Here is a 26,838-nt window from a genome sequence, read left to right as displayed (position 1 = left end):
GGAAGAGGAGGTGCACATGACCCAACCCCCAGGGTTCTGTGCCAGAGGCAGTGAACAAAAGGTGTGCAGGTTGAAAAAGTCCCAATATGGATTGAAACAATCACCTCGGGCTTGGTTTAGTAAGTTCCATGTAGTAGTCCAACAAATGGGATTCAAACAATGCTAGTCAGATCATACCTAGTTTGTAAAAAGAGGTGAAGGTAAAATTGCAGCTCTTATTGTGTATGTGAATGACATAGTGATCACAAGAGATTGGGAGACTGAAATCCAGAGACTAAAAAAATTCTTAGCCACTAAATTTGAGGTGAAGGATCTAGACCCCTTACGATACTTCCTTGGAATTGAAGTTGCCCGCTCTCGCAAGGGCATCTTTATTTCCCAACGGAAGTATGTACTAGATCTACTAGAAGATACAGGCAAGTTGGGGGTAAAACCATCTGATTCACCTATTGAACCTAATCACCATTTGGGAGACAGTCAGGGAGAGTTTTTGAAAGATGTAAAGATGTTCTAGGGACTCGTGGAGAGACTTCTGTATTTGTCTATGACCAGGCCTGATATTGCCTATGCAGTGGGTGTCCTTAGTCAATTCATGCACAGCCCTATGACAACTCACTTTGAGGCTGCAGAGAGGATCTTGAGATATCTCAAGAAGTTTCCTGGAGCTGGTTTGTTGTTTCAGAAACACAGTCACTTAAAAGTGGAAGTATATACTGATGCAGATTGGCAGGAGCAGTCAATGACCGAAAGCCCACCAGTGGTTATTGTGCCTTTGTAGGAGGAAACCTTGTCACATGGAGAAGCAAAAAACAAAGTGTGGTGGCTAGATCCAGTGCTGAAGCAGAGTATAGAGCGATGGCTCATGGAGTTGCGGAAATCATGTGGATAAGAAATCTGTTAGGTGAACTGGGTTTTGCAGTAAATAATCCTACTTCACTATACTGTGACAATAAAGCAGCCATCAATATTGTTGCTAATCCAGTTCTGCATGATAGGACGAAACACATTGAAGTGGACAAGCATTTTATCAAAGAGACTTGAAAGTGGAGAAGTGTGCACACCATATGTCAACTCGAAAGAGCAACTTGTAGATATCTTCACCAAAGGTCTTCATCATGTGCGGCACAAAGATTTGTGTGACAAGTTGGGCATGATTGACATCTATGCTCCAACTTGAGGGGGAGTGTTGGAATAATGTTAGAATAACTTAGTTGCAGTTGTTAGGGCCTGTTTGTCCAATTAAAGTGTTTTTTATTTCGTTTTTTATTTCTGTTATGTCTGTTATTGTACTCAGGGGCACAAGGGTCTTTTCCCTTGTTATTTCTGTCGCCCTATATATATTAAATAAACACTGGCGCCGCCAGTACTGTTGCATTGCAAACCCTCTCTTTTCTCCTCTCTTCTCTTCTCTTCTCTCCTCTTTCACCTATCTCTGGCCGGCTACACTGTTAAGAACTTTAAAAGAGGGTGATCTTCCATAAAATAGCTCCCTTAGCTTCAAATAATATTCCAAAAGAAGCATTCTTTTTGGCTAGTAAGCTTAAGCACAATGCAGTCATTAGGATTCTCTGCACATGGAAGTGGCATGTCAGACCTAGACCATCCATTTGGTGAAAGACTCTGAGTCATCCACATGCATAATGACCTTGTTCCTTGTGTCCCACACCCAACCATGTATTGAACCTTTCCCCATTGAACGAATGAATGGTAACCCCGACTTCATTAGATTTTTGAAATAAATGAATATTAGAAAATCTCTGCTTTTTCCACATAGAAGAGGATAAATAGGCTTAAACTTGACCCAAAACTACTTAAAATGAAAGATCAACTTTATTTTGATTGGAAACGGTAACTTCATTAATACAAAAATTGGTATACAACTATCAAACCCTATATTAGGGAGTTGAACCCACAGTCATCTTTTTACAACACTACCCAGAACAAAACTCTCCCCTATAGTCCCATTTATATCAAAAGTTATTAAGAACAGATCCAAAAACATTTTCTTATTGGTAACTGATGAGGGCAGATTTGGTCCTCCATTGACATCATGACACATAGCATCTCAGAACAGCTAGATGACATCCCAACATCACCTAGGCGATGACTTTCCTTGGCCAAAATGATGGAGTCCCAGTTGGCGACCTACCTGCCTATGTCGTCGACCTGGCGACCTGCCTTTGCTGCCGACCTGGAGACCTACCTCTGCCGCTGACCTGGCGACATACCTCTGCCATCGACCTGGCAACCTGCCTCTACCGCCGACCTGGCAACCTGCCTCTACTGCCGACCTGTCAACTTGCCTCTACCACCGACCTGCCTCTGCCGCCAACCTGGCGACCTCGTCTACAACTCAGGCACCCTTACGTGCATGGCTAGCAGCACCTTATTCAGGGCCGACCTGGTGGCACCTCATCAATACCGATCGAAGTGACCTCGAAGTGAGGAGCGACCTCCCTCAAAGGGCTTGCCAACCTGATTGAGGTTCGGGTGCAACTTGCGAGACATGCTCGCCAAACAACTCTGCATGCACCCCGTCACTCCCAGGTCTCTCGAAAGTTAGCTCTCACACCGAATGTTTCGGAGGAAACCGAGTAAGACGCAAAGATCGGCCTACATGCACGACTACTTCCGAGGACTTTGGACCAGTTAGGCAGGTCTTCCTGGAAATCCTGGACGTGGTGCGTGATGCCCACGCCAAACAATACCTATATAAAGGCCTTACCTCCAACCTCAGAAGGTACATGTGGAATTTAATTCTCATAGCTCTCCAGCTCTCTCATATTTAGCTATCTTAAAAATCTTTGATTCGCTGACTTAAGCATCGTAGTGCCCACCCCGGGCAAAGCAACCCGAGCACTCTGACACTGTTTCCTTGCAGGTCGCACCAGTAAACTATGCAGTTTGCCACCTTTAGCTAGGGACAGTTCAGCTAAGCGTCAGAGCCACCTTTAGCTAGGGACAATTCAGCTAGGCATCAAAGCCACCTTCAGCTAGGACAATTCAGCTAGGCATCAGAGCCACCTTCCAAGTAGGGACAGTTCAGCTAGGTGTCAAAGCCACCTTCCAGGTAGGAACCGCTCAGCTAGGCGTCCGAGCCACCTTCCAGCTAGGAACCAATCAGCTAGGCGTCCAAGCTACATTCCAGGTAGGGATTGTTCAGCTAGGCATCCGAGTTACCTGCCAATCGGGAGCTGCCAAAACGCGCATCATCAATAACATTTATTTTATTACCATTTTTTAAAGAATATAAGGTATTCCGGTATTTAAAATAATTTATATACATTGTTGTAACATCTACTTTATTAATGGAGAAACTAATGGTATTTACAATGATTTATATACATACTTCCTTGTCAAGGATGGTATTTACTAGCCCATACATTATTTAATTTGTCACTATTACAGATAGCTTTCATTTGTAACCCCCAAATGTGCTTGACACTTGAAACTAGAACAACAATCTACTAGAAGTTCAGCACTGTTATCAGTCTTGAACCCTAATGAATCTCAGGATCGAAGATAAGAAGAAAGAAAGAGGAGAGAAGAGAAAGAGGGAGGAGAAGTAGTAGAACACAAGGGTTGAAAGGAGGAGCAGAAGGTTAATGTTCTGTCGCCGCCACTTTAATTAATATTTATAGGTTATGCTCATTACATGGAAAGGACAGATCTGCCCTTAGTCTTTACATAACAAATAGAGTAAAATAAAGACTGAAATAAATAACAACTGAAACAACTAAATGACCAATAGCTAACCCTAGGCAGACTAGAACATCTTCTACCCTACGAACATAGTGGGACCGTAGCTGTGGGGCCCACATCAGTGTTCTCTACACTCCCCCTCAAGTTGGGAATAAATGTTTATCATTCCCAACTTGGATAGATCTGCCTCTAGCTTCTTCCGTGATACAGCTTTAGTGAGGATATCTGCCAGTTGCATATTGGAGGTGATGTATGGGAGACATACTTCTTGTGATGAGACCCTCTCTCGTACAAAGTGTCGATCAACTTCAATATGTTTAGTCCTATCATGCGGCACTGGGTTGTGTGCTATATTAATAGCCGCTTGATTATCACAATACAGCATCAAGGGCTTCTCATACTCAACACCCAACTCCTCAAGAGTGATCTCAGCCAAAGAATTTCAGCCACTCCATTAGCCATTGACCTATACTCAGCTTCAGCACTGGATCGAAAGACAACACTTTGTTTCTTACTTCGCCAAGAAACCAGGTTACCTCCCACAAGAGCACAATATCCAGAGGTAGACCTTCTGTCATCAACACTCCCAACCCAATCGGCATCCTTATAGACTTCCACCTTCATGTGGTCATTGTTCTTGAACAGAATACCTCTACCCGGGCATCTCTTCAAGTATGCTAGTATTCTTTCTGCTGCTAGAGTGCGTGGTTCTAGGAGAATGCATGTACTGACTGATAACACTAACGACATAACTGATGTCTGGTCGGGTAAGGCATAGATATAGGAGCTTTCCCACTAACCGCTGGAACATAACTTTGTCTTTAAGCAGCTCCCCACTCTCTGCATTAATCCTGTGGTTCTGTTCAATGGGTGTATCTGCAGGTTTGACACCTAGCTTTCTAGTTTCAGCCAAGAGATCTAACACATATTTCCTCTGAGAGACAAAGATCCCCTGCTTAGATCTAGCAACCTCAATACCCAAAAAATACCGTAGTGTACCCAGATCTTTCACCTCAAACCTTTGATGAAGGAGTTGTTTGAGGGACTCAATCTCATGGTTGTCATTTCCTGTGACCACAATATTATCAACATAAACTGCAAGTAGTGTCAGTGACGACTCCACCCTCTTGATGAACAGTGTATGATCTGATTGAGCCTGTACATAACCGAACTTCCCAAGGGCTGGTCTGAATCTGTCGAACCAAGCTCTAGGTGACTGCTTCAAACCATACAATGCCTTATTGAGCCGACAAACTATCTTACCTGCCTCTGTATCATAGAATCCAAGAGGCAACTGCATGTAGACCTCTTCCTGCAAGTCCCCATTCAAGAAAGCAATCTTAACATCCATTTGGTACAAAGGCCAAGTGTAGCTTGCTGCAAGAGATAATAGAACCCGAATGGTGGTCATCTTGGCTACCGGGGCAAATGTCTCCAAGTAATCTATACCACAAATTTGAGTGAACCCCTTTGCAAATAGCCGAGCTTTGTACCTCTCAATGGAACCATCCGCATTATGCTTCACAGTAAATACCCACCTGCATCCAACTGGTTTCTTTCCTTTGGGCAAGTCAACTAGCTCCCAGGTATTATTTTTCAACAGGGCATCCATTTCAACTTGCATTGCACCTCTCCATTCCGGGACTGATAGGGCTTCTTGCACTGTTCTCGGAATAGGGACATCAGCAACAGATGTGAGATAGGACCTGTAGGAGGGAGATAGGCGATCATAGGACAAAAACTGGGAGATGCAGTGGGCTGTAGATGTGGTGCAATGGCGTTTTCCTTTACGGAGGGAAATGGGAAGGTCAAGGTCATCTGCAGAGGGTGAGGTAGCAACAATGGAATGAGTCTCTGTGGGCCTGGGACTGTAATATCTGGACTTGGAGCCGCAGAAGAGATTGTACCTGGCAGGGACTGTTGATGACCAGGATCAATCTGCCTGCATCGCTTGTGATAGACTCTCAACTCCCGATCCCTTTGACCACCCTCGCTACTACAGCCCTCATCATCAACTGGAATAGGTAAGGGAACAGCACCAAAGGTATTAACCCTGTCCTCACTGCACTCCTCCCCCTGAAGAAAAAGACCCAAATCTCCATGCTCACTACTCTCCCCCTGAGGAGAGACCCGAGAATAGTAGGGTGTCTCCTCAAAGAAAGTGACATCCATGGATACAAACTTCTTCCTTGAGACAGGATCATAACAACAATAACCCTTTTGAGTTTGTGCACAACCAAGAAAGATGCATTTGGAGGCCTTGGGTTGAAACTTGGAGTGATTGGGACCAAGATGCTGAACAAAACAGGTACAACCAAATGTCTTGAGGGGAATAGTGAACAACTCCTCATTGGGGTATAGAAGGGAAAAATGAGGTTTCATATCAAGAACCCGAGAAGGAATCCGATTAATAAGATATACCGCCGTAAGGATAGCATCACCCCAGAAGCAAATAGGGACGTTGGAGGTAAACATAATACTTCTAGCCACCTCCAAGATGTGCCTATTCTTCCTCTCTGCAACCCCATTCTACTGAGGTGTATGAGGACACGTGCTCTGGTGGATAACCCCATGATTAAGGAGGTACGATGCCAATGGCTTAGCAAAGTATTCCTTTGCATTATCAGATCTAAGCACTTTTATCCTGGCATCAAATTGTGTTAGGATCATTTGGTGGAAGTTTTGGGTCAGGACAGGCACCTCATCTCGTGATCGCATAAGATAAACCCATGAAAACCGGGTGTAGTCATCAACAAATAGCAAAAAATACATGTACCCCCCCATAGAAGGAATGTGATATGGCCCCCAAACATCAATATGCACAATATCAAAAGAACTACTACTCCTTTTATTACTCAATGAATAAGAGTTTCTACAATGTTTAGCCAACTCACAACTTTCACACTTCAACTGAGATGACTCAACAGACTCAAACAAAGTAGGAAACAGACTCTTCAAGGACCGAAATGATAAATGACCCAATCGGTTATGCCACAACATAACCGGACTCACAACTTGAGAAACAAGTAACTTCTTATCCACTAACTCTTCCCAACGAGAACTCTCCCCGAGCAGATAGATCCCATTCGTCTCACAGCCAATCCCAATCACCTTCTTCGTCTCCATGTCCTGAAAAACACATCAGTCAGGAAAAAAAGTTACCGAGCAGTTCAAATGTTTGGTAATGCTACTGACGGAAAGGAGGTTAGTATCCAGTTTAGGAACATGCAAGACAGAGGACAAGGATATAGTATCTGACAGTTTGATGTCACCCTTGCCAGAAATAGGGACAAGAGAGCCATCAGCTATAGATACTTTATCCCTACCAGAAGATAAGTGATAAGTAGTAAACAAAGAGGGCAAGCTGGTCATATGGTCAGATGCACCTGAATCTATTACCCAACACGGTTCAGTAATACCTGGAGCAGAGGCATGGTAGGCTGAGGCTCGAGTACCTGAGTGTGCAAAGGCCGATGTAGCCGGAGCTGATGATGACTGCGGTAACTGAGATGAACTGCCAACTTCTTTCTCCAATTGTATTAGAGCTGCCCAAACTGCAGCTAAGGTCTCTAATGGTGTGCCTCTCGTGCCAGATGAGGATGTTGAATCAATAGTCGTAGCCACATGAGCATTACTCCTTTTATTTCTCAACTTTGTCGGGACCAAATGTGGATGCAGCTTCCAACATGTTTCTTTTGTGTGTTTAGGTTTCTTGCAATGCTCACACACCACATCCCTTTTATCTTCCTTCTGTCTGTCCCTCTCTGAATCACCCTCTATTTTGGGTTTGACAGCTACTAAGGCAGGTGTAAGCGGCTGAGGTTGCATCATGACTTTCCTCCTGGTCTCTTCACTGTGCACTAAGGAGTATGCTTGAGAGAGGGTCACACTATCTCTGGTCAAGATCTGCTGCCTCACAATATCATATTCTGAATTCAGTCCTGCATATGCTCTGGCAACATTAAGAGGTTGGGAGTAAGTCTCTTTCATCACATTCCATATCTCCTTCGCTGTCTTTGCCCATAAGTAATTTCGGTTGATATGGGGCTGCATTGAATTACAGAGCCATGTCATAACCAAGTAGTTTTCTTGGACCCACTTGGTATACATAGGGTCTCCCTTGGAAGGTTCTGCTACATCTCCCAAGAGATACCCTACTTTGCCCCTTCCCCCAATAGCCATCATGGCTGATTGGGCCCATTCCAAGTAGTATGATCCATCAAACTTTACGGTTGTAATCTAAAAACCTGTCTCAGAACCACCACCATAATTGTTGTTCCCAAAACTGTCTTATGCTTGATTCTTAAACTCCATTTCAGTCAAGAACCAAAAGTATCAAAGATTATGGTTACTACAATCAAAAACAGCACTAGAACTCCCAACAACAATCACAAAATCAGTAGAGAACCAATCTGTACTCACGATAGATGTGCATGAAATATATAAGACTGATCTGAAATCAATAACCACACACAACAGCAACAGTCCGAACTGTTTTCACCCCTTCAAAAGTGTTTGAAACCCCAAAAGAAGACTGAAACACAGTTTGAAGAGCAATCTGATATGCTGAAGCCAATTCGAGGTTTTAATCAGTCCCAAGAGCCATACGGATAAGGTTTGTATTAGGGTTAATATGAAACCCTAAAACTGATCAATGTTGAGGAGAATTCTAGGGTTTGCCGCAGGAATAAGATCACAAGTTTCGGCCTAATACTAGTGTTTGCCGTAGGGATAAGACAAAACCCTAGAGAAACCCTAGAGAATAAAGAGATAAAACCCTAGAGTAGTTCGGCCACCCTTACTGGATAGGTCCAACCTATCTTTTCTGATGTTACTTCTCTCTGAAAGAAAAAAAAAAAAAACTTACAATAGAATGCAGTTTGCTGCCTACCAAGGTTACCCGAACCCTAGCCTTCTCTGATTCTTCCTGATCACCAACTTGCTACAACTGTGACACTTCTTCAAACAGCTGCTAATCCTCTGGAGATCTCGAAGAACCAGTCAATGAACTCTGCTTTCTCAGCTTCCAACCTTAGATGGTTCTCATGTGGTCGGCTGGACTAGACTCACATGAGAGAACTTGGCTCTGATACCAACTAGAAGTTCAGGATTGTTATCAGTCTTGAACCCTAATGAATCTCAGGATCGAAGATAAGAAGAAAGAAAGAGGAGAGAAGAGAAAGAGGGAGGAGAAGTAGTAGAACACAAGGGTTGAAAGGAGGAGCAGAAGCTTAATGTTCTGCCGCCGCCACTTTAATTAATATTTATAGGTTATGCTCATTACATGGAAAGGGCAGATCTGCCCTTAGTCTTTACATAACAAATAGAGTAAAACAAAGACTGAAATAAATAACAACTGAAACAACTAAATGACCAATAGCTAACCCTAGGCAGACTAGAACATCTTCTACCCTACGAACACAGTGGGACCGCAGCTGTGGGGCCCACATCAGTGTTCTCTACGAATCTTTTAGATAAAACTTTAGTAACAAGACACATCAAAAAAGCAAATCCATTTCATGATCGAATAGATGCCCCTTAATAAATCACCATATGTGAGAGAAAACTTGTCCTCAAATCCTTCGCTAGTGTTTCTAGTACTTTGGGAGGATGGTGGATGCATCAGTCCAAGGAATTTTTAATTCCTTCAAAAGGCACACCTATTCCACTTTGGTAAAAAAGAAAACACGCATACTATTGTACAATCTGCAAACCAAGAATTGCAAGTTTAAAAGGTGTTTTTCCATGCACATGAAGGCTAGTTAAATTAAGCATTTTCTCAATTGTCCAACTCCTTCAATTCCATTCAATTAAAACGATATAAACAGTTTTCATAGGGCCTTCCATTAGTTTGAAGGACATCTCTTTATTCAGCTCATTTTTTTTTAAATGAAGATGTATTGACTAATTCCAATCATTTAGTACAATTGGTGGTTTGTATCAAGGGCAATCATCATTGCCTTAAATGTTTCTTGCTTCATTTTGCAGACAACATGAATATTCTTTTTTTAATTTTTCCATTAAAGTCTCATCCAACTCAATTTCCTTTTTAAGCAGAAATAAATTCACTTCAATAACTAATGCTTCACCAAAATCTCCATGTATTCTCCCATCCTAATCTAGGTTATCAATATCATCATCATAGACTGGCCACCAAACACAATTAGTTATTTTTTCCTCAACACCTTAATCTTCACCTTATCTGCCTTAGGTTCTGTCATGAATTGCCAAACAACAAAGCACTCCCTTTGCAAAGGCAGAAAATCTGTTTCTTCTTCCCCCTTGCATAGATTATACAATGATACAATGTAATCCTCTTTAATGGTACTGCTCATTGTAATAAAAGGGTAACCTTACTGACAGAAATACCCATGAACTCAAATGACTAGTTAAATGACTTGCCTTTATCTTTTTACCCTTAATCGGTAATATAAGTTATTTTAAACAAAATCTTACTATTCTGTGTAGGGTGTAATCAATGGGGGTTATCTGTGTCAAATGAGGTGCAAGACACTTAATCATTATAATTACTTTGTTTCAAACTAATAAAATCGTTTCACTATTACCAATCAAATAAAAAAGCGAACTATTCTTCATTAACATGCCGCATAACCAATAAGCCTGGTGATTGTTGGTCATTTGACATACTAATGATTCAGAAAACATTATAGCACAAGTACCTAGGGCATTCCCTGTTTTTATCAGGAGGAGAAGAAAACAAGAAATCTCCAAACTTTTCCTCTAACATTTTCTCAACCTGCAGCCATGATATGAACAAAAAAAAAAAAAACAATGTTATGGAAATAAAAAATTGCAACTCATAAAGGAGTAGATATTTCAAGTTTGACTTCAGGAAGGAACCTATTGTTACCTGCCGTGTACTGACGTTAGCTGCACGATCACAATACATGCTAAATCGTGTCCAATAATCTTTTAGCAGCCCCTTCCATTCAGTCACCCCAACAGAGACATTATCAAGCTTGAAAGGGTTTACAAGAGAAACAAGAATGTCAATTAACCAAAACAATAATGCACATAACTGCATCAAGAATTGCTTGTTGGCTTCTAATAAAATTTATCTTACCTTTCAAAAAAAATTGGAAAAAAAAAAAGAAAAAAGAAAGTAAAACTCGAGAAACCATTAGTAAAAAGAAGCAATAAAGTGAAGCAAGGGTTCCCATAGCTGAAGATTCCAAGGTCAAGACAAAAAGAAGCAAGTGGAAACACAAAAGAAATGGAGAATATAATATTTCTGTTGGATAAAGGGCAGCCCAGTGCACGAGGCTCCCACCAACGCGTGGTCTGGGGAGGGACAGATGTATGCAACCTTACCCCTGACACACACAGAGGCTGTTTCTAAGATTTGAACCCTGGTCACTCAGTTTGCAACAAAACAACCTAACCATTGTGCCAAGGCCCACCCTCAAATATAATATTTCTGTTGGATGTGCCACTAAAATAAGTATAGCATTCACAACTACACCAACTCTTCTGATTCAATAACCAACAAATAGGAAATAATAATTAAATAAAGGGAATTACCTCAGTTTCCATATCAGCAGTGAAATTATAGTCTGTCACCTCAGAGAAATAGTGAGAAAGAAAAGCCGACACCTAGTACCACAAAAAATCCATTCAAACCTGTTCTGACCAATTTTTTATTTCAAAAATTCACAAGAAACAATATGCAAGTTCCAGCACTGACAGTTTGATCAAAAGTTGTGAGATTGAGATCAAGGCAAGGATATACAGAAAATTAGTTTTTTTTATGAATAACAGTACTGAATTTTATTAATCAGTATAAAAGTGAGGACAGTAGAGGAGAACCCAAAAAGAGCTAGGCTTGGCTAACCACCATACAAGAATGCATTAGACCCTAGCCCACTTGGCCCCAATACAGAAAATTATTATTTCAAACATAAGGCCTTTTGCATGAGCACACATGCCGATCAAGGCAAGAATACATAGATCATATTTGAATTAGCAAATGTGTGCAAAACTACAGATAAAAGAGCAATCAAATGCTTGTCCTATATTTCCTATATTGAATTAGAAGCATTTAATTGACCTATAACATAAATAAAATCTGTCAACGAAATCTCAGATCAAAGTGAACTTACCATGCGACCACGAAATTCAGGATATAATACTCGACTCTTCACTGTCACATAGCTCCTGTCCTGATGCCACAACAAAATTAGAAGTTTCTTTCATAAACAATCTAAATCCATTCCTAGAATATAAACAATATCACAGGTTTCTACAGGAAGGAGTATATGTTTTTCATAATGGTAATATTTTTTACAGGAAATAAAAAGCATTAATGAGAAGACAAAATTATTACAAGATATCAACATAAAACACCAACCGTCCAAGAAGCAAGGTACAGAATTATGAACAATTTTCAATACATCCCAAAAGGTTTACCAAATGCATCCCAGTTTAACTATTTAACATTTGAAATTCAGGGCCTGTTCGTTTCCTCTTAGCTCTTATCTCTTAAGAGGAATCCTTTAACTTTAAGAGAAAAATGGTTGTTCATTTCCTCTTAACTCTTATCTCTTAAATGCAATCATATAACCTTTTCTTTTCCAATGATACCCCAAAAAGACAAACAAAAACTATCATATATGGGGTCAAAATGGATATTTGATCATTTTCAGAATTCAGAATAACATTCCCTGAATCCAGAGTTCAGAGGAAACAAAAGTTCACCAATACCAATATACCTCTTAATGTAATTATTGCACTTTCAGATGTCATATTTCAGAGCAAACGAACAGGCCCTCAGTCTAGGAGAAAAGAGAACATGCCCATATTGTCATGTGTGACATTTCTGTTCAAAACTTCTTCAACTACTCTCCTTCCAAAATTCCCAACAGGCTAAAAAATGATGAAAATCAAATCCTTCTTAGTCTTATGGCCACCTGAGTTCTTTTATTAATTGTAAGACGTAATTTAGTTTTTTTAATCAAGATTAATGAGATTTCTAGTCCCTGTGCAGGTCAAGGTTAGTTTTTCTTTAATAAGAGATTTGATAAACACTTTTATTAAATAAGAGAAAAATAGAAGCATACAGAAAAATAATAACTTCATGATTGTTAGGAAAATAGAGAAACCTGGTTCACCCATCCCATGATACAAGAAGAGTCCCTTCCCCTACCTAGGGTTGGCAGGTCCCCAGTAAAATCTACCCAATTACCCCGCCCCATTCAGAAAACAGTGTAAAGTATTGCATTTAATATGATCAAAATGAACATGCTTGACCCCACACAATAAGACTGTGCAATGAGCAAGATCCAGCCTGTACACTGTGTAATTAGATACAAAAAGTATATTTTCATAAAAAAAGGGACTTATAAGGAACATCCTTGAAGCAATTCCGGGATGCCACCCAAGAGTATATTCTGCCCCATAACTTCTTTTAATAGTGTCTTCTAAACTTACTTTATCCTAGAAAAGTCCTGTGTTTCTTTCAGACCATATAGTCCACACTAGTAACAGAGTGATTACCCCCTGTATAACTTTCCCCACTTCTACTCAGTCCCTCCAACTGCCAACTCCATTATAAATCTTCCGATGTTGCCAGGAACAACTTTGTATTCATAATATACCCAACATTTGTACCCACATCCCCCCAAAATTGCAATACACAATAAACGATCCACCAATTCCATCACCTCCCAACAGATTATACACAAATTGTTATCCTCCACCATGTCTCTTTTGTTTAGGATGTCCATAGTTAAACACTTTCCTAGCATAGCTGTCCACGATAAAAAAGGCTACTTCTTGAAAGTCTGATGTATGTCACACTCTACCAACGGGAAATCTGACTAACTCAGAACAGGTTTGTTCATTATAGAAGAATTAATCTGTGAATTTCTCTTGTTTAGGTTGTCCACAGTGAAACACTTTCCTAGCATAGCTGTCCACAATAAAAAGGCCACTTTTGAGATTCCTCTATTTTCTTTGAAGATCCTGTGTATTAGTTAGGGCTGTTCACGAAATAAACCAAACCGACTAAACCGATCCGACTCAAACCGATTTGGTTGGTTTTCAAATGTTAATGATCAGTTTTGGTTCAAAAAAAATAAAAAACAAACAGTCGGATTGATTTTTGATTTATAAGTGTATAAACCGGCAAAAAAAACGAACCAGCCCACCTATAAGATAATAAATTTAAATAATATTTAACTTACCTACTAAAAGCCAAAGTAGGAATGGAAAGCTGGAGCATTAAATGTTATGGTACAGAATGGTACAGACATTAAATGTTGTACCTTTTGCTTTTTAGGCACCAGGCTCTAGCCTCTCTCCACAGATTTTAAAGTTCAAACATTGTAAACTGAATTCAGGCTAAAAAGAGAGAATGAATACAGCTGTAAGACTGTAACCATTCGAGTACATCTAAGTAGTGGGCAGAGACAGCTGCCATTATTCATTTAATTAAAATTCACAGTGCATCAGTAATCATATTAATCAACCAACAACCGAGAAGTCTATGTTTAGGTCGGTTTTCAGATTATATCAGTCAGTTTCGGTTTATGAAAGTGTAAAACCAAGGATGTCAATTCGGTTGGGTAATTTATATACAACCAAACCGAACCGACCCATTTACAGCCCTAGTAATAGTTAGGTGCTTCCCAAATATATTAAGGTCATCTTTTTTTTTATCAGCAACACAGAAAAAAAAATCATTATATAGAAAATCTGGTACAAGAAGTTGTGGTGGACAAGCATTCCACATTGTCCACTAAATACATCATAACCTCAAACAAACCCAAAAACTATCCCTTTAATTACAACAAACCCAAAGGCAACCCGACAGAAGCACCCTACTAACTAGAATATAGCCCAAAAAATAGATTGTCTTTGAACTCCTTACTTAGCTAGACCATCAGCCCTGCTGTTCACAGATCTTCTAACCCATCTTATTTGAATCACCATGTCTTTATAAGCCTGTTTGAAGCGCCTGAACTCATTCCTTAACTGCCAAATTATTCCCTCCCCTTTCTTCAGCCAGTTTACCACAGTTTTTGAGTCCCCATCAACAATCAACCTATCAATCCCCATTTCTTTGGCTTTTACGACACCAAACACTGCTGCCTTCATTTCTGAGCTCACAACATCACCTTGCTGAATAGGACCTGAGAACATGGCTAGCATATTTCCATCCTCTCCTCTTATTACTCCACCAATGCCTGATGGCCCTGGATTTCCAAAGTAGCTGCCATCAAAATTTAGTTTCTTTCACCCAGCATCCGGAAGGGACCATGAAGCATTCACAATAGATTTACTAGATGCAGTGTTTGCTATTGTTCCCCAAGACCTGAACAAGTCCTGTCTTAAAATCAGCAAAGAATTTAGTGTTTTCACCCAATGTGCCACCCTTAGAGTTATCATTTCAATTACAGCTTCTTTGCTTCTTTCTTTGTCATCAAAGATCCTCCTATTTCTTTCTTCCCAAATTGTCCAAGCAACTGCTGTTCTAGTGCATCTTCCCATAATCCTGCCTCTCCTTTTAGAACACTTGAAGGAGTGAGAAGCTAAAGAGGCTTTCCAAATTAGCAGGAGGAATCCACCTCCAACTAAACAGAGAGGAAAACCACTCCCAAATGAAATTAGCAAAAGGACAGGAAATTAAAAGATGAAAGGCAGTCTCACCATTCAACTTACATACAGAGCACCAATTTGGGGACAAGCACCAATTTGGTCTTTTTCTCTGAAGCAGATCACAGGTACTGATGGAGCCATGGAACACTTCCCAACAAAAAGCACTGAATCTAGGAGGAATAGGGCAAAGCCAAATCTCCTTGACAAGGAAAGAATGAGAGGAGGATGTGGCAACAAGAGAGTTCAAGAAGGATTTGCAAGAGGACCCGGACTGATTAAGTGCCCAAACTCTAGAGTCTGAGCCACTATCCCCCAAAACCACTGCGTTCGACAAGTTTACCAAAGTGGAGACACAAGACAATTCAGAATCTCTTAGATTTCTAACAAAACCCATATTCCAACTCAAGTTTGTAGGTGAAGAGGAAAAGCTAATGAAATCACTAATGGGTTTTCCTTTAAGACAGGAAAGAGCAAAAAGGGAAGGGAACACTTTGGACAGGGGGGAATCCCCAATCCAAATGTCCTACCAAAATCTGATTTTCTGACCCAAAGCCAAATCATACCTGATGTGAGGAAGGAACAAAGAAAGAATGTCATGGATGGCCTTCCAGGGAGCAGCCAAAGTAGCTCTATGCAAACAGCCCACATCCCAACCATTATTGCTTGACGGCCCACGGATACTTGAGAGATAACTCTAGCCCAATTTTTCAATTTCACATTTCCTATTCCCAAACCCCCTTCACCTTTCAATTGTCCCACCTTTTCCCACCTAACCAAATGATCTTTTTCCCCTCCCCAAGCTCCCACAAAATGTCCCTCATGATCTTCTCGATTCCTTTTATCACAACTTGGGGCATTATAAAAACCGACATGTAATAGACTGGAAGATTAGCCAAAGTGGACTTTATTCATGTGATTCTCCTTCCCAGAGAAACATAATTTCTTTTCCAACTTGCCAACCTTCTTTCAAACCTTTCCACTACTAGATTCCAAAAGCTAACCGATCTAGGGTTTCCACCAAGTGGCAATCCCAAATAACACAAAGGCCATTCTCCTTTTTCACAACCCAACAAATCCGCCAAGGCTCTTAAAGCACCTTCTTCTAAATTGATACCAACCACTAGACTCTTAGACCAATAGATTTTCAAATTGGAAATTCAAATAGGCTCACAACTAGCTTTCAATTTTCTACACCTTCCTAGCTCTCCCCATCACAGAAGACCAGAATATCATCTGCAAATTGCAAGAGTGAGACCAAAACTCTGCCTCTCCCAACTGTCCAACCTTCGCTCAAGTGCATCAAGTTAGCCTTTATGATTAATTTACTTAAAACCTCAGCCACCAAAGTAAACAGATAGGGAGAGAGTGGGTCTCCTAGTCTAAGGCCTCTGATCCCTTCAATGAAATTAACTGCAATACCATTCAATAGGATAGAAAAATGACTTGTTTGCAAACAACCTTCAATCCATTTACACCACAATTCTCCAAACCCACACCTTCTCATGATGTCAATCAAGAAATCCCAGTCCACTAGATCATAGGCCTTCTCCAAATCCAATTTAATTGCAACCCCCTTCCCCTTTTGCCTTTTTTGAGCCTATACACACTCACTTATCACTAGAACTTGATTAATAATTTGTCTATCTTGAACAAAGGCTCCTTGGTATTGGAAAATGATAGAGAGAAGCACCTTTTTAAGCCTTAGAGACAGAACCTTAGCAATTACCTTATAAATGCTAATATCTAAACTTATAGATCCAAGATCCCCAGGATGGGTGGCATCTTGCTTCCTTGGGATCAAAGCTAAGAAAGTTGAAATCATCCCTGGGCTAATTACTCCACTTCTATGGAATTCCCTGAAAATTTTCATCAAACCATTTTTTTATTATCTCCCAACAATCTTGATAGAAAGCCATTGTGAATCCATCAGGCCCAAGAGCCTTAGATCTAGCCTTAGAGAATATGCCTTCTTTGCCCTCAAGTTCCTCAAAATTCTTCTCTAAAGATTGTACCTGATTCTCTTCCAAACACTCCCATTCTAGTCCATCCAAAGTTGACCTCTCAGTAAATGGCCTACAAAAAAAAAATGATCTGAAGTGATCAGCAAAGGCTTTAGCAATTTCTTCATGATTTGTGATCTCAGCCCCTCCCACCACTAAAGAGGAAATAGAGCTCTTCCTTCTCCTGCCGTTTTCTAAAGCATGTAAGAACTTTGTGTTGCCATCACCTTCCTTAATCCATCTCTCTCTTGACTTTTGTTTCTAGTTGATCTCCTCTCTCAACAAGGTATCCTCTAACTCCTTTAAAGACCATCTTCTTTCTCTTTCATACCCTTCTAACAAACTTCTTTCCTATCAGCTCCTCAATTTGAGAAAACAAGCTACCTTTTTTCTCTTCCAATCTTCCAAACTCCACTCTTTTATCTCCCCTTTCAGCCTTTGTAATTTTCTCAAAAACTTTTGTCCTTCCCAAACAGGTTGTGGACTTTGGGAATCCCATCATTCCTTAACCTTTTTCTTGAATTCCGGGTGAGTAAGCCACATGTTCTCAAACCTGAAAGGAATAGGTCCCCCCTTACTAGACCTCTGAAACAAATAGATTGGCCAATGGTCTGATGTGATTCTAGGTAGAGACTTCTCCCCTAAGCCCACCCAATGTTCTTCCCAATTAGGGGACATCAAGAACCAATCCAATCTTGAGAAAATAGGATTAGCCTAGAAATTGGACCAAGTAAAACAAAATTGACCTAGGGGGCGTTCCGTAGTGTGGATGAGAAATTGGACTAGTCCACACCACACCCTGTGGCAGGGACCAATCCGCCACACCACAATCCACAACTGTTCTGAGTTGTGGACTAGACCAGTCCACAATCCACACCGACAATGTCGTTTTGTAGGCATGCTGTGGACCAGCCACACTTTTTGATTCAATGTATCTCATATACATTTTATGAATGATCTACACAATCGATCATAAATGTCTGATTTTTTGTTTTTAAATGATAAATATATTGAAAAAAAGCATTGATAAATTAATATTAACCAATAGGGATTAATTTTAATAAAAATTATAGTAAATTAATAAAAAAGTAAAAAAATATTTTACATATTAAAAAATATTATTTTTTTGATAAAAACATTAAAAATTTAATATTTAAATAAATAAAAAGAGTGGAGAAGGAGCACCTCAAATCTTGTGCTAGAATTAAAATTTAAAAAAATATATTATTTTATTGATAAAATATTAAAAAACTAAAGGTTACCAATTACTTTTCTTTTCTTCTTTTCCTATAACAAAAATAAAGGTTCAGCCCCGATATTTTTTGAGTTTTATTTTCCTTCTTTTTCTTCTCATGAATATGTTGATTTTCTATACTTTAATATGAACTTTATACTTTTCTTTTGAAAATAATGAATAATTATTAAGGAAATATGGTTATGGTACCTAGGGCTAGGATCTATGTTTTTAACATAAAAAAAAATCCAACGCCTAGGTGATGAGGCGACAAGGTGCCCCCCTGTCGCCTAGCCTCGCCTTGGCGCCTTGAAAACTATGGTTCATCCCATGGCATGGACTGAAATGGTCCATCCACAAGATGAACACATTACCAAACACCACCCTAGTGGGAACTCTCTTAACTCAAAAGCCTCAATAAAATTGTTAAATTTCCTCATACTTGAAGTGACCCTCTGTCTTCCTCCACTTGATTCACCCGCAAAACTGATCACGTCACCTCCTAAGCACCATGGGCCATCCCACAAACCACTAATATCTACTAATTCTTCCCACATCACATTCCTTTCTCTATAAGAACTTGGTCCATAAACATTGGTAAGGACCCACTCAAACCCATCCTGATTGTTTTTCAGTTTTACCGAGACAGAAAATCTTCCCACTAGCTCTTCACAACAAGTGAACAGGTCTTCCTTCCGTGTTGTTATAATTCCTCCCGATGCACCCCATGCTGGTGCAAAACTCCACTGCACATTCCTTTCTCCCCAGAAGCTTCCAATCCACTTCTTATCAACCTCCTGCACCTTAGATTCCTAAATCAAAACTATGTTTGGCTTTTCTTTCTTCAATAACTCCCTAATCAGCCTTCTTTTTGTAGCACTTCCTAGGCCCTTGGCATTCCAACTAACGATCTTCATTGTACTTACTGAAAAAACCCAGATGCCCCCTTTTCCTAAAGACCTCCTTTTCTTCTCCCCCCTAGCACTGAATTCGTTGTCCCCTTCAACATCATTGATTAATTTCTCCACTATATTCAAAATTTTATTCCTTTTTCCACCCCCTATTTTCTTTATCATTTTTTTGAGTTGTTACCTCCTTATATAGGTTAAGCCCCATTCTATTAGCTAGCTTCTTCACATGATCCTCTTTTGCCTATTGCTTCCCCCTAGAGACTCTCCTTCATGTTTGCAACTCTTTTCTTTTTCTCTCACCAAATCTGTGTTATCCTTCTTCAATCCCTCGCATCTTCCCCCAAAGAGGCTTCTTTCCTCCCATAATCAGGCTTTGGATCTTCATTTGGAGATTCCCCCACCACAACATCTTTTTTATTCAAGTCCATGGGCTTAAAATCATAGCAAGATCAGAGATTGGGCTGTCTGCAATAGAACCAGAAAAGGAAACAATAGCAAAAGGAAATTCACAAAGGTTGCAAGGGTTACCATTATCGGTAGAAAGGACCACATCAATAGACTGGGGGGTTTCAAAACTTTTAATACCCTGACTCGGACCTTTATTGCGCTCCAAAGCAATAGGCTTTCCAGTTTGAATTTGAGTCATGGCTACTGTTACCTGATCAGATCCTGTACTTGTATCCCTTAAAGACATCTCCTTCGAAGCTTTATAGATCCCAAGCACAGACACCATTTGATCACCCTGATTTTGCTGCTCACAAGAGGGGGGTTCCTCACCAAAAGAGAGCATGAGGATCCTTGCTAATCCTGGACCATGTTTGGTGTCGCCCGAGAGCTGGAATTTTCTCAACCTCAAAAATCTTCTGCAATGGTTCATTACTGGTAGATATTCCTGCGTCCTTGGTATCTGACCTTGTCTACCGCAAACAACTCTTCAAGACTTAAGTCCTCTTCATCGTCCAAACGCACCTAGACTGTCCTGTCAATACTTCCAATGCTAGAATCATCGTCTGAGATGCTCTCCTCTTCAGAAACTTCACAATTGATCCACCACCCATCATCAAATCCATCCCCCTATACATCCTTTGATCTCGCATACTTGGGTTATGTTAGACAGTTATGCCCTTAGCTCCAATCAGATTAATGTACTTATTGACATTTATTGTAAATGAATAAAGTGCATAATTGATTCATGTTATTTTAATGTGTTTCTGTGTAATACCCTTAAACTGAACACTAATGAGACTTGTGTTAGTTTAGAATTTTCATAGCCATTGGATAGATCTGGGGAGATTTATCCTGCCAAGGCTGACACTAATGTGCTGCCAAGAAGGTTGGGGTGGCTTATCTCGACTGCCACGGTAAGACCCAAAGCACATACAGTGTGGGTTTTCTTGAAACCCTAAACCAGACTAAATTCCAGTATTGCCCTGGACCTTGGAGACAGATGGGCAAAACTGGAATGTTACACCTAACCCCTAGACTCGATTATGGTACTGCACTAGGTGTCGGATTGAACTGTCTTTGATATGCCAATCAATGAGATCCTTAACCAGGTCAAAACCTGGGCATGTTGGGGCAGTCCGAGAATTCACCTGAGTGGGTGATCATAGTGACAGAATCAGCCCCTTTGTCGGACAAAGTGAATGATCAGGGAATGCACTCTCTCTGATGGAAACCTAAACTGCAAGCAGTTGATTTCAAATTGTTGAGATTTGTTTTGCAAAATATATTTATATAAAGATATACATATATATTATGGTTTCACAAAATGTTTGCAAAATGGTTTTAATTCCCAGGATCCATGTGAGTAGAGAGTGCAACACTGACCCTTGCATCTGAGGAAGAGGTCATCTCTTGTCGAGCAGTGTATGATCATTATGGGCTGAGAGATTAAGTGTAAGACCATTGAGGGTTATACCTGATGGGCTAATCTTGCATCTACCCACAATCCTTGGGTCTTCATAAGGTGGCTGGACCCAAGGACCATTTAGTGTAAATGTTGGGCCCATTAAGAGCCCATACTGATGGACTTAGGGGTTCACTGTGTTCAATAGTGAATTTGGCCAGGCCTTGTAACAAAGGCTGGACTAAACCCATGTGGCTGATGTGTAGATCAATGCTAGGGTCCCACGCCATACAAAGAGAGCCAAGCTAGCCAACATTTAAAGGGAAAGTAAGCTATGTGACTAAATGGGCATAAAGCCCATTTCGAACTGGGCTTAAGTGAGTTAATTAAAAAGGGGCGAATTCTAGTTTATAATCTGATTAGGATTAGCTAAAGGATAAGATATATCTTATCCATTGAAGAGTCCAGATCCAAATATCAGATTTGGAATCAAGAAACTCTCCTAATTGGATTAGGAAGCTGATCCAAGGAAGGCTATAAATAGGGGGCGAATTCACCAGTTTATGCACTCAGAAATCTGTAGAATTCTCCTCCAGTTCTTGTTGCCCCTACCGAGTTCGATCTCCTCTTTTGGATCTGATCAAGAATAGTTCTTGATATTGTTTCTTGCTAGAAGAAACAATCTAAAGTTGTGCTCACCAGCCCCTTGCATGATTCTTGTTGAAGAATCACTTTGCTGATCCTGCCTCACCATAAGTTGTGTTATCTTCAGTGGAGGCGGGTTTTTGTCACCTCTTTGGGCGTAAACACCTAAGTTGGGAGTTATTGTTATTTCGTATTAGGTATATCCCTACTTGCTTCTTTTTGGTTTCAGATCTGGTCCAGTTTGTTTCAAGAACAAACTTTGAAAATGCAGTTTTCTAAATTAAGGAATAGGATTCCCGAAAGGGTGAAAGAAAATTTTGAAATTTCGCCCAACCTCCCCGCAAGGTTCAGCCATCCATATGATGGATCTCCCCTCCCTTCAAGTTAGGCTAATTTTTCTGTGAAAAAACATCTCTCCCAATGAAAGTTTGGTGTTCTTTTTCTGCTGCTGCTGTCATGGATCAATGGGGACGATGATACACCCAAACTAGTGTCCCCCATCGATCCCCCAAAAGGCCTACACGTGACATTTAAGTTATCACACGACTGCCCCTTAAAACTCGAACCAACTGTCTGGTTCGACCCCAGCTCCAAAAATTTTTCCACTTAGACAACCCCTTTAAGATGTCCACGTAGGAAGCTGCCCCCCCCCCCCTTCGAAATTCAAATATATTTGAATTACCAATTAATGAGGGTAAATTGGAGTGCGAATCAAACCTCCCCAACAGTCTAATTTCCTTTGATGAAAGTCAAACCTGACAGCCGAAGTTTCCTTTCTTACTGTACCACGTGGCCTTTGCCTTGCTACATCATCATCTTCTTCTTTCCTCCCACTCTCACAAATCGATGCTTTGACTTTCGGCACAACCCAAACTTGTCTCCACCTTCCATCAGAGAAGAATTCAATCTATCTTGGTATTTTCTCTGGTTTGGAATCACAAATTCATACTCTTGCAACTCTGAGGTCAGATAGGTCCACTTCCTGTAGGACTCCTCCGCACAGTGCTGTGATTTGGAGGAAGACCTCCTCTACCCACAAATTGAAGGGAAGTCCCAGAAGTTTCAGGCCAATGTTATCACCTTCAACCTCCAGCTCATTGCAGGAAGGGTTCCGGTTCTCCACCACCACTAGCCCTTCCCTTGTATTGAAACGAGAAAAGTTCTCAATATTACTTGGCAAATCCAAGACCGCTGCCATGTCACCAAAGGGACGAAGGGTTGTCTTTTCTGTAACCGACAGAGCTTCAACCAAATCCTGTAGCACTCCATCCCAGTCCACTACTGTTTCGCTCAATATGAGCACCTTCTTTCTTCTCCACTCATTCAATCTACCATCAGCCACCATCTTTGAGCATATAGTATTTCTGTTCATGCCTCCTAGTTCTAGCAGCTTATCCACATGACTGATATTTTCAGTATATCGTTCCATGTCTGGGTATTCCACTGGTTTTTCTCTGCAAACATTCTGACCTTCCTTCACCCAGATCCTTTCTTCATAATCGTCCAAAGTTTCCCCCACCTTCATCCAGCCCTGTTTTCCTTTTCCAAAAGGAAGGCAAATGACCTGCTTTTTACCCTAACCAAAACACTCGATCAGTTGGATAAATTCATGTTTAACATTTTTCTTCTTTTCTACCAGAAACCCCTTCTGCTGCAAATTTAGTTCAGCTTTCCACCCTATCTCTGTAATGGAAAAAAGGTTACCATGTATGAGAACTTTGAGCCATCCTAACGTCTCCCTATTTAGAACCACAACAGTCCTTTTGTTTTCTCTGATCTTGAAAGTTGAACCTCCTCCTGTTTCTTCAAACAGAAAGTTTTCTTCTCCACACCCAGAGCCTTCTTCCACCTACTCGCCGGGACAAACTTCCCTTCCATCCTCTCCACCTATTAAGTCGTCTTTGAGAGGTGGATAATTGAACGCCTTGGTAAAGGAGGATAACTTTTTTGGGAGGCAATTCCTGTCGTGGTTGTTGGGTATGGTTGGAAAGGAATGCCATGGTGACTGGTGTTCAAGGACTCCCACCAGCGAAAATTAAGTTATTAGGAGGGCTTCAGTTCTTTATTATTTTGGTTATTGTCCTCTAGCCTGTTCAAGGATGTTTCATTTAATAATTTGTATTCTAACAAGTGCTTGATAGGCTGATTGGAGCAGGCACGTTGTTTTTTAGGAGCTCTTGTATTTATGTTGTACAGTCACTGGTATACTGGGGTTTTCCCAACAATACAAATACATTACCTTCTCAAAAAAAATTCTTTTACATCCTTCTCTTCTTTAGTTTTCTTAATTATTTTTTTATTCCACATTCTTTAGTTTCCTTAAATGATTTATCCTATGTCTGATAAGTAAGATTCTTTTAAAAGCAAAAAGAAAAAAAGAAGTGAGGAAAAACATTGGGCTAACCTGAACCCAAGCCAACCTAACTCACTGTGACTCGCACCCCTACCATAAATGGGTTAAACTTGTTTATGTTTGTCTCTTGAATCTTATAAATCCCATTGTGCTTTTGTACAAAAACTCCATATTTTTTGTCGCATATGTATGAAAATATACTTTACCTTTCTCAGTATATGTATATTTCTGAAAGCAATATAAATGCCATTTCATTATATAGCAAGAATACCTTCAGTCACCTGTCATTATTGCAATAGCACATGTACAAACTATGACTTATAACCAGTCATTTAAGGGTTCACTGAAGACTACAACATGTGAATCACAAGAAAACATTAATAACTATCTTGTCCAAAAGCATGGCAAGTTCCTTCACATAATAATTATTTTAACATCTTCAAATCTTGGGGAATTGAGATACTGTTTTCTTATCCTGATAGTATACCACGAAAAGACACCAATGGCATTTTTATTTCTCTTAGATTTACACTCAAATGCAACATGATGACAAAAGGGATTCAGAAAAAAGAGCATTTCAATCCTTGGAAATTCATTGCATCACTTAAAATAATTTCTCCCAGAAACAAGTGAGAGAAAACTACTTTTTTATCAACATTAAGTGGGTACAAACCCAAAGAACATTGATATCTACAAGAAGAAACATGATATCTGATATTCAGGAAACTCTTAACAACTACCTACTACGAAATCAAAGGGTACATACAAACCATGAGAATACCTGTAGAACTTTCAGAGTGGTTGCATAAGTAGAAGGTCTTCCAATACCAAGTTCCTCCAGCTTTTTAACCTTTTACATGCAATAGGGCAAAGGTCAAAAAACAAGCACCAATTGCGATGGAATAAAACAAAAGAAAACCATACATCTTCAGCAATGTCCAGTAGGTAAAGAAAAATGAGAAAAAAAAAATATAACTGCCAGAATTAGTCATATAAAAGTTATAGGGAACGTACCAAGGAACCCTCAGAATAGCGTGGAGGAGGCTGTGTAAAGTGCTGCATAAGTCCTACCTTAACATGATGCAATGGATCTCCTGACTAACAAACAATTGAATTGACAAAGCACAGTAATCATCACTCTGTAGCATATATATGAGAAAGGACAAGAACCAAATAAATAATTCATAATGCAACAAACCTCCACAGAACTTTTTCTATCAGTAACAGGATCAAAGAGTTCAATCAATGCAAAAAATTAAAAACTTTGTTGCACTAAATCTAGATCATTAAGAAAAAAAGTGTCAAAAGACAACCAACCATAATACCTGAGACCATATAGATTGAAGATTACTACAGATAACAAAACAATTTTACACTTAATAACAACTGAGGCCAGTCATCGGCAATGCTTCATCCTACCACAATGCAGTCTGCAGCGTGAATTCTTTCCACAACAATGGCAGCATTAAGGCCATATCCAATTAATGAAGCTTTCATTTCAAGGTGAATAGATAGAAGAAACCACAATCAGGTCCCTACCTACTTGATCTTCTTTGGTAATTTGGTTAAATAATGAAATAACAAGTTTCTTAAAAGAGATCATCAAAAGAGGTAAAGAAACTTGGCACATGAAAAATAAAAGTTCAATCATGGTTTGTAGTACTGTTTCATGCATTCCAATATGGATAATGTGTATCCACATTGAGGAACTCTGTAGTATATCATGTTACATGAAGACGATGTATGCACATCATGTACATTTTTGTACAAAAATTTGTTTTCTTACGTTATATAATAGCATAGCATGAAACCTAGTAATATGAGTATGTACCAACATAGCATACAAAGCAACACAGAAACAGGACCATATCAATAATGATCTCAACAAAGCCCTCCACAAACAAAGTTAACCACGTTTATAATATCATAAATTATAAGAATGATTACTACCTTAAGAGAACAGAGGGCCTTAAAAGCTTCATTACGAGCATCATCACCATTACCATCCTCATTGCGGGTGATTATTGCAGCCTCCTCATCCTATAAAAGAAATTACATAATATAGAAGCTGAATGACTGTATAATAGGCTTCATGATAAAATTCAACTTAACGACATAAAATAACTGAACCAATAAACCATAAGCTTTAGGGTTTGAATTAAAAAAAAAAATCAAATTTATTTTAAACTCTAAGCTCAAATAACAGAACCAATAAACCATATTCAATCTCTGCATCCCCGGTCTTTGTCTAAAAGTCGAGAGTGCAAAGGAAAAACCTTCTAATATAGCAGAAAGAAAAAGAAAAGATCAGAAGTAGAAAGATTACTCTAAGACATAGAAGGGGATATAGAATTCAGTGGAAGAGGGGAAAGGAGGAAGGCTCCTAAGTGAGAAAGAGGGTGTCAAGAGGGTTCCTTTTACAACTGTGGTGATGAAGATCATTAGCTGGAATGTGAGAGGTTTAGGAACTGCAAAGAAAAGAAGGTTGATAAAGGATTTGCCAAGGAGGGAAAGGCCAGATATTGTAT

General features: G+C 39.9%; 1 protein-coding gene across 1 annotated transcript in view; it reads right to left on the bottom strand.

Annotated features, from left to right (window-relative positions):
* Nucleotides 1-26,838, bottom strand: part of LOC148854594 (DNA topoisomerase, type IA, core) — an 89,781-nt gene that overhangs the window by 25,454 nt on the left and 37,489 nt on the right. The window contains exons 11-17 of the mRNA XM_088986488.1: nucleotides 26,261-26,350; nucleotides 25,325-25,408; nucleotides 25,092-25,160; nucleotides 11,823-11,882; nucleotides 11,245-11,316; nucleotides 10,574-10,681; nucleotides 10,383-10,459 (exon numbers count right to left, since the gene is read on the bottom strand). Of these exons, the coding sequence (XP_088842614.1) occupies nucleotides 10,383-10,459; nucleotides 10,574-10,681; nucleotides 11,245-11,316; nucleotides 11,823-11,882; nucleotides 25,092-25,160; nucleotides 25,325-25,408; nucleotides 26,261-26,350 (560 nt within the window). The remainder of the gene's footprint in view (nucleotides 1-10,382; nucleotides 10,460-10,573; nucleotides 10,682-11,244; nucleotides 11,317-11,822; nucleotides 11,883-25,091; nucleotides 25,161-25,324; nucleotides 25,409-26,260; nucleotides 26,351-26,838) is intronic.

Source organism: Nelumbo lutea, chromosome 4 (assembly GCF_056320005.1).
Source record: "Nelumbo lutea isolate HS-2025 chromosome 4, American lotus-T2T, whole genome shotgun sequence".
NCBI lineage: Eukaryota > Viridiplantae > Streptophyta > Magnoliopsida > Proteales > Nelumbonaceae > Nelumbo > Nelumbo lutea.
The sequence above is the reverse complement of the archived record's forward strand: the minus strand, read 5'-3'. Positions and strand labels throughout refer to the sequence as shown.